Source organism: Magnolia sinica, chromosome 18, assembly GCF_029962835.1.
Source record: "Magnolia sinica isolate HGM2019 chromosome 18, MsV1, whole genome shotgun sequence".
Classification (NCBI taxonomy): Eukaryota; Viridiplantae; Streptophyta; class Magnoliopsida; order Magnoliales; family Magnoliaceae; genus Magnolia; species Magnolia sinica.
Window position 1 is genome coordinate 66,972,295 of NC_080590.1, and position 12,467 is coordinate 66,984,761.

The 12,467-nt window shown below is 40.9% G+C and overlaps 1 protein-coding gene across 1 annotated transcript in view; it reads left to right on the forward strand.

Moving 5' to 3' along the window:
- The first annotated feature begins 5,105 nt into the window (after positions 1-5,105).
- LOC131234003 (rhamnogalacturonan I rhamnosyltransferase 1-like) overlaps positions 5,106-12,467 on the forward strand; it is a 29,262-nt gene continuing 21,900 nt past the window's right edge. The window contains exon 1 of the mRNA XM_058230947.1: positions 5,106-5,768. Coding sequence (XP_058086930.1) covers positions 5,489-5,768 — 280 coding nt within the window. The 5' untranslated portion in view covers positions 5,106-5,488. The remainder of the gene's footprint in view (positions 5,769-12,467) is intronic.

The following is a 12,467-nucleotide window of genomic DNA, read 5'->3' on the forward strand; positions in this document are numbered from 1 at the left end:
CACTAAATAATATATTCACAAGTTTGGAGCATAAATAACTATACCTACATTCACGTTAATTTCACATGACAATACATCTAATGACAATAATTAAACAAGCGTGCTAAACATAATTGGAATTACAACATCTACAAGCATCGAGTGAAAATGTGATACACATGCTAACAAAATTTGAAACAATGCATCCACACATAAAGAGAGAAGACAAAATCGCATGTTAAACATAATAAGAATCATCACATCTACCAACATCAATTAAGAAGATGTTGACATGAAAGCTTAGCGTATGTTGAATGTGAAATATTGCACATTTCCCCTACAGTTGTGCATTGGCTTTATACGCATAGATGTGCTAAGTTGATTTAAATATGTGCATTTTTCTACATGAGGTGATCTGGAGAGCTAAGATGAAAAAGTGATTAACGTAATTATTTAAAGCTCAAAGAATGATAAAGTAAAGGATTGAATGTTTAGAGGACGATATTGAATAATTTAAGCGTCCAAGATCCAAGAAATTCAAATGTTAAAGATGAAAAAAAAAAGTTTGAAAAACTACATAGTCAACTAATAGACTGTCTAGTCCCACCAAAGTCAGATTCAGTTCGACCGAAAGTACCAACAACAGTCTGTTGGTACACTAATTTATGTATCTTATTTGTTAATCACGTGAGTCTGTGTGTCATGTAGTCGGTTGAGCCCTTGAAAGCTAAAAACATAAGACATAAGAGGACATTGTTATGCATAAAAATGGGATGACCGGAACATCCGAAGTAGGAGAGTGCAAGCGCAAGTAATGGAGGACGAGTAAGAGCTCGGTCCCCTGCCACCGACTGAACTCTTATCCGAGCTGAGCATCGACCAGCATGCAAGCCACGTGAAGCATGAAAAATGAGATTAGCTCGGTCTCTGCTGCCGAGCCTTACCTCTACGATCGGCCCAAGAACTGACCGTGAGGGGTGTCCAGTTAACACCCTACTATCAAGACCAACAAATGATTGTACCGAATCGACCTTAAGGGTGGATCCCGACCATGATCAATGATTTTTCTTGGTCCATGGGACCTTGACCAGATTAACTTCAAGGTCACCCTTGGTCATCAAATACCGACCACGAACCTCGACCACCCCGCCTATGAGGTCGGACTCGGTCATTAATCTTGAACTCCTCGGAGGCCGACCACTTAGAGATGATGTTAAGATAAGATCTCCCTGAGATCCTCGCCCAAGATCTCAAAAAGATGAGGGCGACACACCAAGAAGAAAATTCCTTCTATGATACACACCTGCCAAGTGGGGAAGTTTTTCATCCACAAAGGAAGAAGATCCCTTCTATGATTACACATCATATTTGATTGGCTAAATCTCTTAATTAAGATTAAGGGGTGAAGCTTTTAGTTATTTTAAATATTTTAGTTTACTTTAATTCAAGTTTTATGGTTTGAATTAACGGTTTGTTGATTTTAGTTTGAATAAAGCTTTGATTTTAATTTTTTTTAATTTACTCACAGTCGGTAGCTTTCAATGGGGAAGATGATGTGTTGTTAATGGCAGCTTGCCATGCGATGACTCTTTCTTCATATGATCATTACAAACAATCTAGATGGGTCATAGGAAGGTTGTGGAGTCCACTTTTTGAAGGTCTAGATTGGTTTGGCGGGTGGGTTCTGAACTTGGAGGTCCCGGTTACCGCACACACGCTGTTTACAAAGAAAACGATAACCGAAAGTGAGGAAGTATCTAGTTGTTAGTAGCATTTTATTATAGGTTTTCTCAATGATGTGGATGATCGAGATATTCCTAGATGAACAACTAAGATGCATGGAAGATAACTCCCGATTCGGGTGTTACATTACAATTCCTTTGAAATGAGAAAGAAGCATAGTGCAGTTTCACTTGTGGGGGAACGAGGGTTGCTCCAGAAGGCCAGGAAAGCTAAGTGGGGTCCACTATGATGTTTGTGAGAAAGCCAATCAATTTGATTAGGCTTGTCGGATCTTACATGGTCATAAATCAAAAGATGAGGTGGATCTCTTAACTTCGGCGGGCCATAAGATAAAACAACTGGTTAATGATGGTCATTGAAGGGGAGACTAATGAGCGGTTTGGATAGCCTTCATGGGTTCGACATATGATGAGCAGTGATGGATAGGTCAATAGGGGCTCTCAATATCATGGTTGTGATGGTTTTATGATATGAGGTGTCTGATGGTTTGGAGCTCGATTTGCATAAGGAAACGACCAAGGTTTGGTTCTCATAAGGTAATCACTTGTTATGACCTTGAATGGTTTGGATTTATTACAAGCTAATTTTTAAGTCAATTATTCAAAATCAGATAGTTAAGAAGTTTATATTTGAAATTTGTAGTTATATTAACTTTAATCACAAATTAAGGGCCCAAGGGAATGTTGTAGTATAGATGTAGGGTCTACTTCTTCGATTCACGGTTAGATCATGACTTAATGGTGTAGAATGTTTAGTAATGCCTTAATATTATGATGGAATGTTTAGATTCATAGATGATCGGATATAAAGTGTTCAAATTAAGTCTTTGTTAAATTTCATAATGATGTGATGGTCCGAATTGAGATCGAATGGTTGGATAGTCCAATAGGTTAAATATTGGTATTCCAAATAGTTTAGATTGATCATAAATCAAGTGAGTTATGATGTGAGGGCGTAGGATGTCTAGAAGGGTGTGTATGTGTGTGCATGCACTCGTGAGCAGAGTCATTAGATGGCAATCTCAATGGTTGGATATGCTTATATATGGATGTTAGACAAGACAAATTCATGGTTAGATGGGTACTTGAATGGATGTGATTATCCTTAGATTGATTTTCTATGATCAGGTGGTCTGAAAGCAAGATGAACAGTTGGATTCTTAATTTGGCGATGAGTAACTACTTTGATGGTTGGTTAGATGGTTGATGGAGTATATACAAGTATGTTGGGTTTTAAAGGATAGTATAAGGTATATGTGGGTCTAAGAGTGCATAGACGGGTGTAAGTCCATGTGTCGTTCTCCTAAAGGCATGAGTTCCAATTGGGATGCACTATGATACACACCTGTGTACCACATGAACATGCAATTATTTTGGGGTATTACATGATCTCACTGGGCTCCTAGCTCGCCCAAATTTGATAACTCTTATAGGTCTATGAGAGGAGAGAGGAGCAAAGGTTGAATAATACTTGGATCATTATTCTATTAGAGTTTAGATTTTAGTTTGTTTTGTTTATTATTATTATTTTGTAATGAACTTATCATGGGAGTTATGAGAAGGGATTTGGTAATGATAGATTGGTTGGACCTTGGATTCATAAAGCTTAATTTAAAATTAAAGTTTAAATTATAGTTTGGATGATTTAATAATGGTTTAGTTTGGATGTATGATAAAATGAATGTCAATGTGATGTATGAATGCATAAAAAACTAGTTCGCACCCTAGAACTCAGGATCAAGGTCATCGTACTTGGGTTCCATAGTTCGGGGCATAACACTTACCCTTGAGATTTAAGACTTGAGTGATCTTACTCACATCTCGTGTTTAGAGGCGTGACACCCTGACCCATCAGCATCTGCTAGGTGGACTGCGGGACTAATGAGATAGCCAAATACCTCATAATATGTTAAAAAGGCAATAGAGGGTCGGCGCCCAAAAGTGCTCGTTAGCTCTGATACCACTTGTTGGGGAATCACAAAAACACTCATAGACGAATCAAGCAAAGTACTCACAATCGCACAATTAAATCAAAACAAGAATAATCCAAATTTTACGTGGAAAACCCCTGCGGGAAAAAACCATGGCACAAAGCGATGAGTATGCACTATGAAAGCATAAATTACAAGAGATAGAGTATTACCGATTCAAACAAGTCTCGAATCCACTTCATAAACCCTAGCTACGTCATTGAGACTCTTGCGGACGAATTAAGAAGTGCTAGAACACCTCTTTTATTCTCAAATCCCGATCACGCCTAATATATAAAATATCACCACTCGAATATGAAACAAATACTGCACTTATGCAATTTTGCACGACGCTCAATGAGACATTTGATGGCATCAACATCCCATTGAAGGCCTTGATGGCATTGAACACCTTCGATGTCATTGAGTAGCAACACCAAAGCGTCCCCGCAACCAACATGGAATTTTCCTATGGCAACGTGCACTTGTCGATGGCATCGACAAATCCTGTTGCTTACTGATTTAAGACATCAATAACAATCCTTGATACAGTTCTAGTCATGTGCTACTAACTTCATGCCACGACTATCTAATAGTTTTCATAGTCATTTTATCAGCAGAAGCTACACTAAGTATTTTATTATCTTTTATACCTAGTTTATTTCTTATTGGTTGATTGTACTGCTTTAACTTTCAAAACAATAAGATTAACAATTCAGCCTTATGTTTTATTTTGTTCAATCTTTTACTGCTTTATTGACAAACTCAATCTGCCATTAATATTGGAAGAAAAGTCCTTGGTTTCAAGACAAAAAGATAATATTTAAATGGACTAATTCTCCATTTATTAAATCATTTGATCGGTAGCTGAAATTTGATATTAATTGGACTAGTTTGGTGGTACGGGTCTGGAGGGTTCAATTAATTTGAATCCAATATGACTTCAACATACCCAACACTAAACCTGACGTGGAACATTTGACCAAATTCGAGTCACTTGTAACATGAAAAACAACTAGAGAAAAAGAAACAAAGGATCTGCATGGGGTTCAGTGGAGCAAATTCGAGCCTACCGAAACTACGGCTACCAGGATAGAAGAGGGCGAAGTGTTTGGGGCTCAAAACATGGGGTTCAGTTGAGCATGGATCTGCATAATTTTTTCGCTCATATCCTAAGATGACATGACATAATGGATATACGACGTAGATAAAACCCACACACCACGGTGGGCCCACAGAGTCTCGGCTTCCCTGATTCTTGGCAAAAAGCATTAATGTAGTGGTGGCCCATTCCGATGGATGGATTGGATCTGGGACCCATTAGACCATGTTGTAACATGTGCGGCGCGTGCATGAGCATTATTGCACACGTGTATGCACATTGGAAAACTTCCAGGAAGAATTCTGGAGTTAGGACTGCATTTTTTTCGTAGGACTCGTTTGCCCGTTTTTGCAGGTCAGGCTTTCATCCCACAAAGCCTTGTAAAGGATCGGAGAATGAGAACTCCCATTTCCAGTTCTTGTTAGAAGGAATCAAAGGCGAGAGAGAGAGAGAGAGAGGGCAGATGCAGTCTTCATTTCCAGGGTTATTTCTCTCATATTCTCCACTCGATAGGTTTTAAGAGCGATCCCCAATCCCCAGTCGGAGGAGGCGAATTTCCAGAAATCCTGAATCGAGGCGAAAGGGATAACGGAATCTTCTATGGTTATGGTTCCTGAGAAGGTTCTTTCAAATAAGAGATATCGTCATTGTTATTTTTCAACATCAGTGTCGAATGAGGCGGGAAGAAACGGGAAATGGAGGTCAGATCTGAGGTGTTCGGGCTGAAATGCGATAAATTGTTCTCTCCGATGCTCCTACGTAGGAGTCGTCTGCAGGTCTGGCTTATCCGTATCTGTTCCTGCATTTTGCTCTGGACATGCCTCATCCAGCTGGTTGCTGTTGGGGAGCTCTGGCATCCCCGCTTGCCCAAGGCGTGGAACATTCGTTTGGGTTTTGGAGAGTTGTCCAATCGGCTGAACAAGATCACGATCCCTTTTGATGCTGTTCCCGCTCCGCCGCCCCTCCTCCCTTTGAGTATCTTCTTCTTCTCTTTTATCTCTTCTCGTCCTTTGCAAAAGCTCGAATTTTGACACTTTTCAATTGAGGGGTTGCATGCATTGTTATAAGGTATTTGGAAAAAAAAAACATAGAAACGATATGTAGTACATTCTTTATATGAAACAGTATCTCATATATGAAACCATTTTGATCAGCAACTTCTAGATGATGTCGATCATCTTCTCAAAAAAAAAAAAAAAAAAAAGCACGTCTTTTGCTCCCCTGGATTTGCATGCCTGTACTAGGGCTGCAACTTGGATTCAACCTGAGTTTGGGTCAGGTCGTCAAGGTCCTCGTGTTGGGTTGGTTTTGTGTTGAAAAACGCCAACCCTATTTGAATTCTGGTTGGATTCAGGTTGAGCAAATTTGGTCAGTTTCGGAATAATCACATCTACTTGGATCAGGTTGCGTTGGGTCAGGTTGAGCATAGAGGACTTTGGGTTGTGCACCTCGTGTTGGATTTTGGGTAGAGTCTGGTTGTGGGTTGGGTCCTCTTGAGGTCAGGTTGGGCTCAGGTTTACCCTCAATCCTCCCAAGCTGTACCTCTAGCCTGCATATGCTGCAACTGGCGCTGATGTTTTATACCATGGATTAATGAAAGCATCCCACTCGAAATCTCCAACATGAACTCCAGAAAGTCCTACCTTTTTTTTTGGACAAACCTTTTCTTGATTTCTCAATTAGGATGAATGCAATTATGAACAAATATGAATACATCAGTCTGGTGGCTTCTAGGGCTGCAACTCGGGTTCATGTCAACTCAAACCTGATTGACACAATTGAGTCTGGGTTGAAAAATGCCAACCTGATTTGAATTTGGGTTGGCTTCAGGTTGAGTAAATTCAGGAGGGGTGAGGCTGGGTTGGGAATAATCACATGTATTTGGGTAGGGTTAGTTTGAGTATAGAAGACTTCGGGTTGGGCACCTCATGTTGGAATTTGGGTCAGGTCAGGTTGCAGGTTCGGTCCTCTTAAGGTTGGGTAGGCTCGGGTTGACCTGTTGGGTTGGGCTTGGGTTGACCCTCAACTTGACCCAACCCGCCAGAGTTGCACCCCTAGTGGCTTCCACTTCACTCTCCTTTATCATTGAAAATCAGGATTCCGAATTCCTTTATCTCCTTCCTTTTCAGTCTAAGGAATAAGATAGAAAAAAAAAGAAGAAATCACTTCTAGATGATGCATAGCAAATTTGTGAATGAAAGTCACTTTGGAATGCCTCCATGTAATCGCAATAGTTTACAAAAGGAAAACAAAGATCTGTTGAATGAGATTTCAACTGTTTCTAGGGCATCTCACCACTAGAAAGGATAGAACTAGGGCATCACAACACTAGAAAGGATAGAACTAGGGCATCCCACCACTAGTTTATGAAGCATCACTCACCACAGCACTTGTCTATTTATGTTGAGAGATAACACCACAATACTTAATTCATCACCAACTTTTGGAAAACGAAAGATTTTTTTAATCACCAAAATAACCACGACTGGAGTCATGGGCATGACCTTATACATATAGGTCTTCGTAAAACTCTTTCCTTTTTTAACCATGACTCTTGTGGTTTTAGCTTTATGAAAGAGATTCCTATTGAAAATAAGGAAACTTAACTTGAATAGAATAGGGGACTAACCTTTTGTAACTAGGCTAATCTGTGCATATGTATGGATGAGAAATGCAAGTCTATAATCCAACTGGAGTGCCAGCAAGGCCCCCTAATCTGATCGGATCGCTTGTGGGACCTACACCTTTGATCAGAGATGCCATGGTGAGGCAGGCTGGTTGTATTGAAGACATCTTTGTTGATGAATGGTTATCCATTCTCTAATTAGAATGAATCTTTGCCTGCATCAACAACATTGCCCAACTAATATTTAAGGAATCTTCGCCTCACCTAACAATCCAAGACCTCAACCAATTGGACGAGGAAGTGACATTGTTTGTTGCTTGCTGTATTTTGGGTGGTTTGGGCGGAGAGAAATAACCGAATCTTCAGGAATCTTAGTATGTCTTCTGCAACGGTTGCTCCAAAGTGTTGATTCTTTTCAGGGATTGAGTGCCGTAATTGGGTTGGCTGCCAGGGTTGAGTCTGGGGTGTAGCCTTTGTTTCTGCCCCTCTTCTCTACTAGTTCTGTTAGTTTGCTTCCTCTTTTCTTTTTCTCTCCCCTTTCTTTTGCTTGTTTGTTTTTGCTGGGGGGATTTTTCTGTAGCCCCCTTTTAATTAAGTCTCTTATCTTTCAAAAAAAAAAAAAAAAAACCAATTGGACAAGATCATTTACTCTTTTGCAAACCTAACAACTCTCTTTAATGCCTAATGATGGATTGGAATGGAGAAGTTTCAAATCACCCCAATGATCTCTAAAAAGTACCTCATTGATCTTTAAGTGAGCCTAATCTCTCTAAAAAAAATAGAAATCTTTAAGTGAGCCTAACCTAGGAGGTTTTGCCATCCGTCTTATATATTTCTTCCTTATTGTGAGCAATGTCTCACTCATGGAAAGAGTTTACATATGTACACAGAGTCATTAACAAAGAGTTGTTGTTTGTAATTGTTTGGGTATTGGGAAAGTCGTACATGCGTTGATAAGATTGTTGGGGTATTACGTATCTCCTTGTTGGTATTTAAATTTCAACGGTTAATACAAAATTATAAATACTCGATACATGGCATGATGATGCAGGACAACTAACCACTTGCTCTAAAAGCTTGAACTGATAGAGTATGGCGAGTCCATCCCTTTATCTCATAGCCCAAGCCCCACTTCACATGGGTTAGGCCCTCGGCCGACCTCCCCCTGCCGACCTCCCCCTCGTGACCCCCACTTCACATGGGTCTCGCCTCACACGAGCCCCCCGCCTCACACGGGCCAAAAGCTTGAATTGATAGAGTGTGGTGAATCAATCCCTTCATCTCATAGCCCAGGTCAAGCCCTTGTCCGAACCCCCCTCGTGGGCCCCAATTCACATGGGTCTCGCCTCACACAAACCACGCACCTCACACGAGCCGTCCATCCCGAGTGTGCCCCCGCTTCACACAGGCCACCTCACTTGAGCTCGATATGAAAATGCCCCTGCATTAATCACCCTTGGTGAGGAGTCTCGAACATGAGACCTCTTGCTCTGATACCACTTTCGATGCAGGACAACTAACCACTTTCTCTAAAAGCTTGAACCAATAGAGCGTGACGAATCGATCCCTTTATCTCATAGCCTAAGTCAGGCCCTTGGTTGAACCCCCTCATGGGCCCTACTTCACATGTGCCCACTTCACATGGGTCTCTCCCCAATGAGCCACCCGCCTCACACAGATTGCCCGCCCCAAGTGTGCCCCCGTTTCACACAGGCCACCCCACTCGAGCCTGGTGTGAAAATGCCCTTGCATTACATGAGTGAAATAGTTTGCTTCAAAAATTAGTAAGCGTATTGGCCATATTTGTATCGATACACGCTACTTATCACCCTGCAAACGATATGCCTACTAGAAGTTGTCTTTTTTTTTTTTTTTTTCCCCACCTTTTCCTCACAATTTTTTGGGTGCATTTTCTTCATTTTAAGTAAGGCTAAGAACTCATTTTCGACTATATCTAGGCCTATTTGGGAGATTAAAATACAAGATTTGTATGTGACTCAATAAAGTGGAGTGGAAAGTAGCTCATTTGATATTCATGTTTATGGTAATTGATAATATAGACTTGACAGCCTCTTGATTTGGGTCCACTTCCTATTGCGACTAGACTAATCTAGGTTACTGAGGCTTTTTTATAGCATTTGAAGGAAATGCATGAGGAAGTTGGGCTGGAGATAACCCTTAATAATAGAAATGACAAAGGGCATGCAAATGTTTGGTGGAGCTTCCAACAACTTCAATAATGAGGTGAGGTAATGGTGTGCCTTGAACCTGAGAGATTCTTAGCAAGAACGTATAACAAGCTCAACTCCTGAAAGGTGGGTTCTTATCTTGTTATGAAGAAGCTAGGTGATAGTGCATGCTTGAGCTTTAATCCGAAAATGAAGATCAACCCTATTTTTAATGTGGAAGACCTTACAGTTTATCTCGAACATGGAGATGAGAGCACAAAAAAGCAAGCTATCCAAATCCCCAAAGTACTGTGTTAATTTATTGAAATGTGATGGGTGATCAAATAGTGTCCACATGTCAAGGAGGGTAGAGGAGGTCGCCCGAGATTAGACAACACGTGGGTTTCAGCTAACGATTTCAAGTGCACACTCAAGCTCTATAAGGAGTAGATGGCCATTAACTCAATGGAACCGAGTCCTTTCAAGTTGAGGGGAATTAATGTAGTCGCATCCCATCCCACACGTGCATGCTCCAACTTGTGTGCAAGAAGGGGCCCAGATGGGTACCTTGTTGATCATACCTAGCAGCCTACTGAAGGAGTAGTTTCCTTTTTATTGTTTGACTATGCTAGGAAAATACATTGTTAGGGTTATTTTGATAGGTCTTATTTTGTAAATCTAGATTATGCTAGAGATTTTTTCCAGCACGGATTTCATATTTTTGAAACTCTATATCATGCTAGAGATTTTTTCAAGAACGGAAACCTTGTATGCCTCTCTTTATAAATAAGGCATAGACCATATGTAATAGGACAAATCGATACTATTTTTCTTTGAGCCGAAAATAAAATAAAATCTTTATTTCTTTATGTTAGTAGTATTGGGGAGTTGTATGATCTTTAGTGCAAGGTTCGAGGGCTATTGAACCTGCTCATGGTCTTTGCTTCTTCTTTCTACTCGCACCTTGTGGAACTTCCCACAGTTTTATGTGATTTTAACCTTCAATTTGGTGCGTAGAACTTCATCTTGTAATTCGGATCTTTCTTGATCTAGTTGCATAATTTTGATATTAGAGCAAGTTCTGCTCCTGAGAGAGTCTCTCCCTCCCTCTTCTTTGCCAAAATCTGTCTTAAACTCCCTCTATCAGCCAACCCAAACCTCGCATCCAAAGTCCATTAACCCCTTACTTAAACCTGTACTTCCAGCTCAAAACAGCCCATAAGGTTGCATTTAAACAAGTTCCAAGGCAATCCATAGTGCTATTCAAAACCAAATCTGGCCCCCAACAGCCCCATAACTTATCTATTCTCAACCGTAATCCAACCCAGAAAGGTTGACCCTAGATAGTCCATGCCCTGTCTAATTCTAGGTCTCAATTTTTATTTTTTTATTTTTTGAAGAACAACACGATTTTATTGGAGAACAAATACTATACAAGAAGATGATATGGCATCATGTAAGATACAATGCTGAATGAGCCCCCCAACAAGAAAGGCTGTGATGCAGGACATGAAAATTAAATATGCTATGCAAGATTTCAGGCTTTAGATCAAACTAATTTTAAAACAATCACAAAAAATTCCACATCCTACATAGAAGTCAAGCATTCAACAAGGGGAATCTATGCGGGTCCAACCCTACACATGTTAGAGCTGGATCAATTAAAAATTATAGACTAAACAATGCTCGAAGGAGAGTAAATTCATCCACACATGCAAATGATTACGTCCTAATCCAAGGGATTCACATGTTTCAAATTGGGAAAACCTAGGGTTTGCAAAAGTGGAATAGGACTTGGGATTTAGAATTATATAGGTTTAGGTTAGGGAAATAAGGCGAGAGATGAGTGAAATAAAAAAGAGAAACAAACCCAAGATGATCCACACATGTGGACAGCGGCCCGAGCCGACGCACATGCGTGGGATCCTGCCCACACGTGTGTGGGGCCATGAATCTGAAATCAGTCAGCTAGGTGTTGGTCGGCCAGGGGAGGTCCACCTTCATGCTACGTTTCACGCCGATTGGATGTCTGGTTTGTGCACGGTGTTCCATCGAAGTTTCAGCCCTCCTGTAGGGCCAGATTCTGGAAATCTGTTGTAGGGGAAAGATTAGTTGCAAACGTGGGTGGATTTGATGAGGGGATGACTGTAGGAGATGAGGAATATGGATGGTAGGAGATGTGGACGATTTGGGATGGATGTGGTTTTGCACCACGGTAGTTAGCCCTTCGAAGAAGGGAGGGTTTTGCGCCCAATTAGGCTTCACAACTTAGAGAGGAGCAGGAAAATGCAGAAATTTTATTCAATTTTCAATGAAAGAAAAGACTACAAGGGGTGCCTATTTATAATAAAATCCTATACTCCAAAACTCGCGCCATGTGCGCACCCTATTACTTGGAGACGAAGTAATTAAAAATAACAACTAATCAAAGCAATCTAAATCGTCCATGATATTCCTAATAACAATAATAAGCAAAACCCAAAGTACTAGATCATCTCGAATAGTGGGCCACGATCATGAGATCCCATGGTAGGATTCACATGACGATCGAGTCCACCCCAAGGAACCAAAACAGTCCCCTAGCTAGGGGGTCCCCCTTGGACGTCGACATCGATCTAGATCGATGGTGGGGCCCTCCTTAAGTACGTGCATAGGGGGGCGCGCGTGTGCGCGAGATGTCCCCATCAATTCTCCCCGGCTGCGAAGGTTTCGCCATTGGCGAAACAAAACTCCTGAATTGCTTCGAGATGTTAGGATCAAGTCTCTGAAGCTCCTCCTCAGTGAGTCACGTACTGTTTGAAGCTGGGCGTGACTTCCACTTGACCAAGAACTTTTGAAATCCGCCGTCCGATGTCGATACTATCTGATTGTCCAAAATAT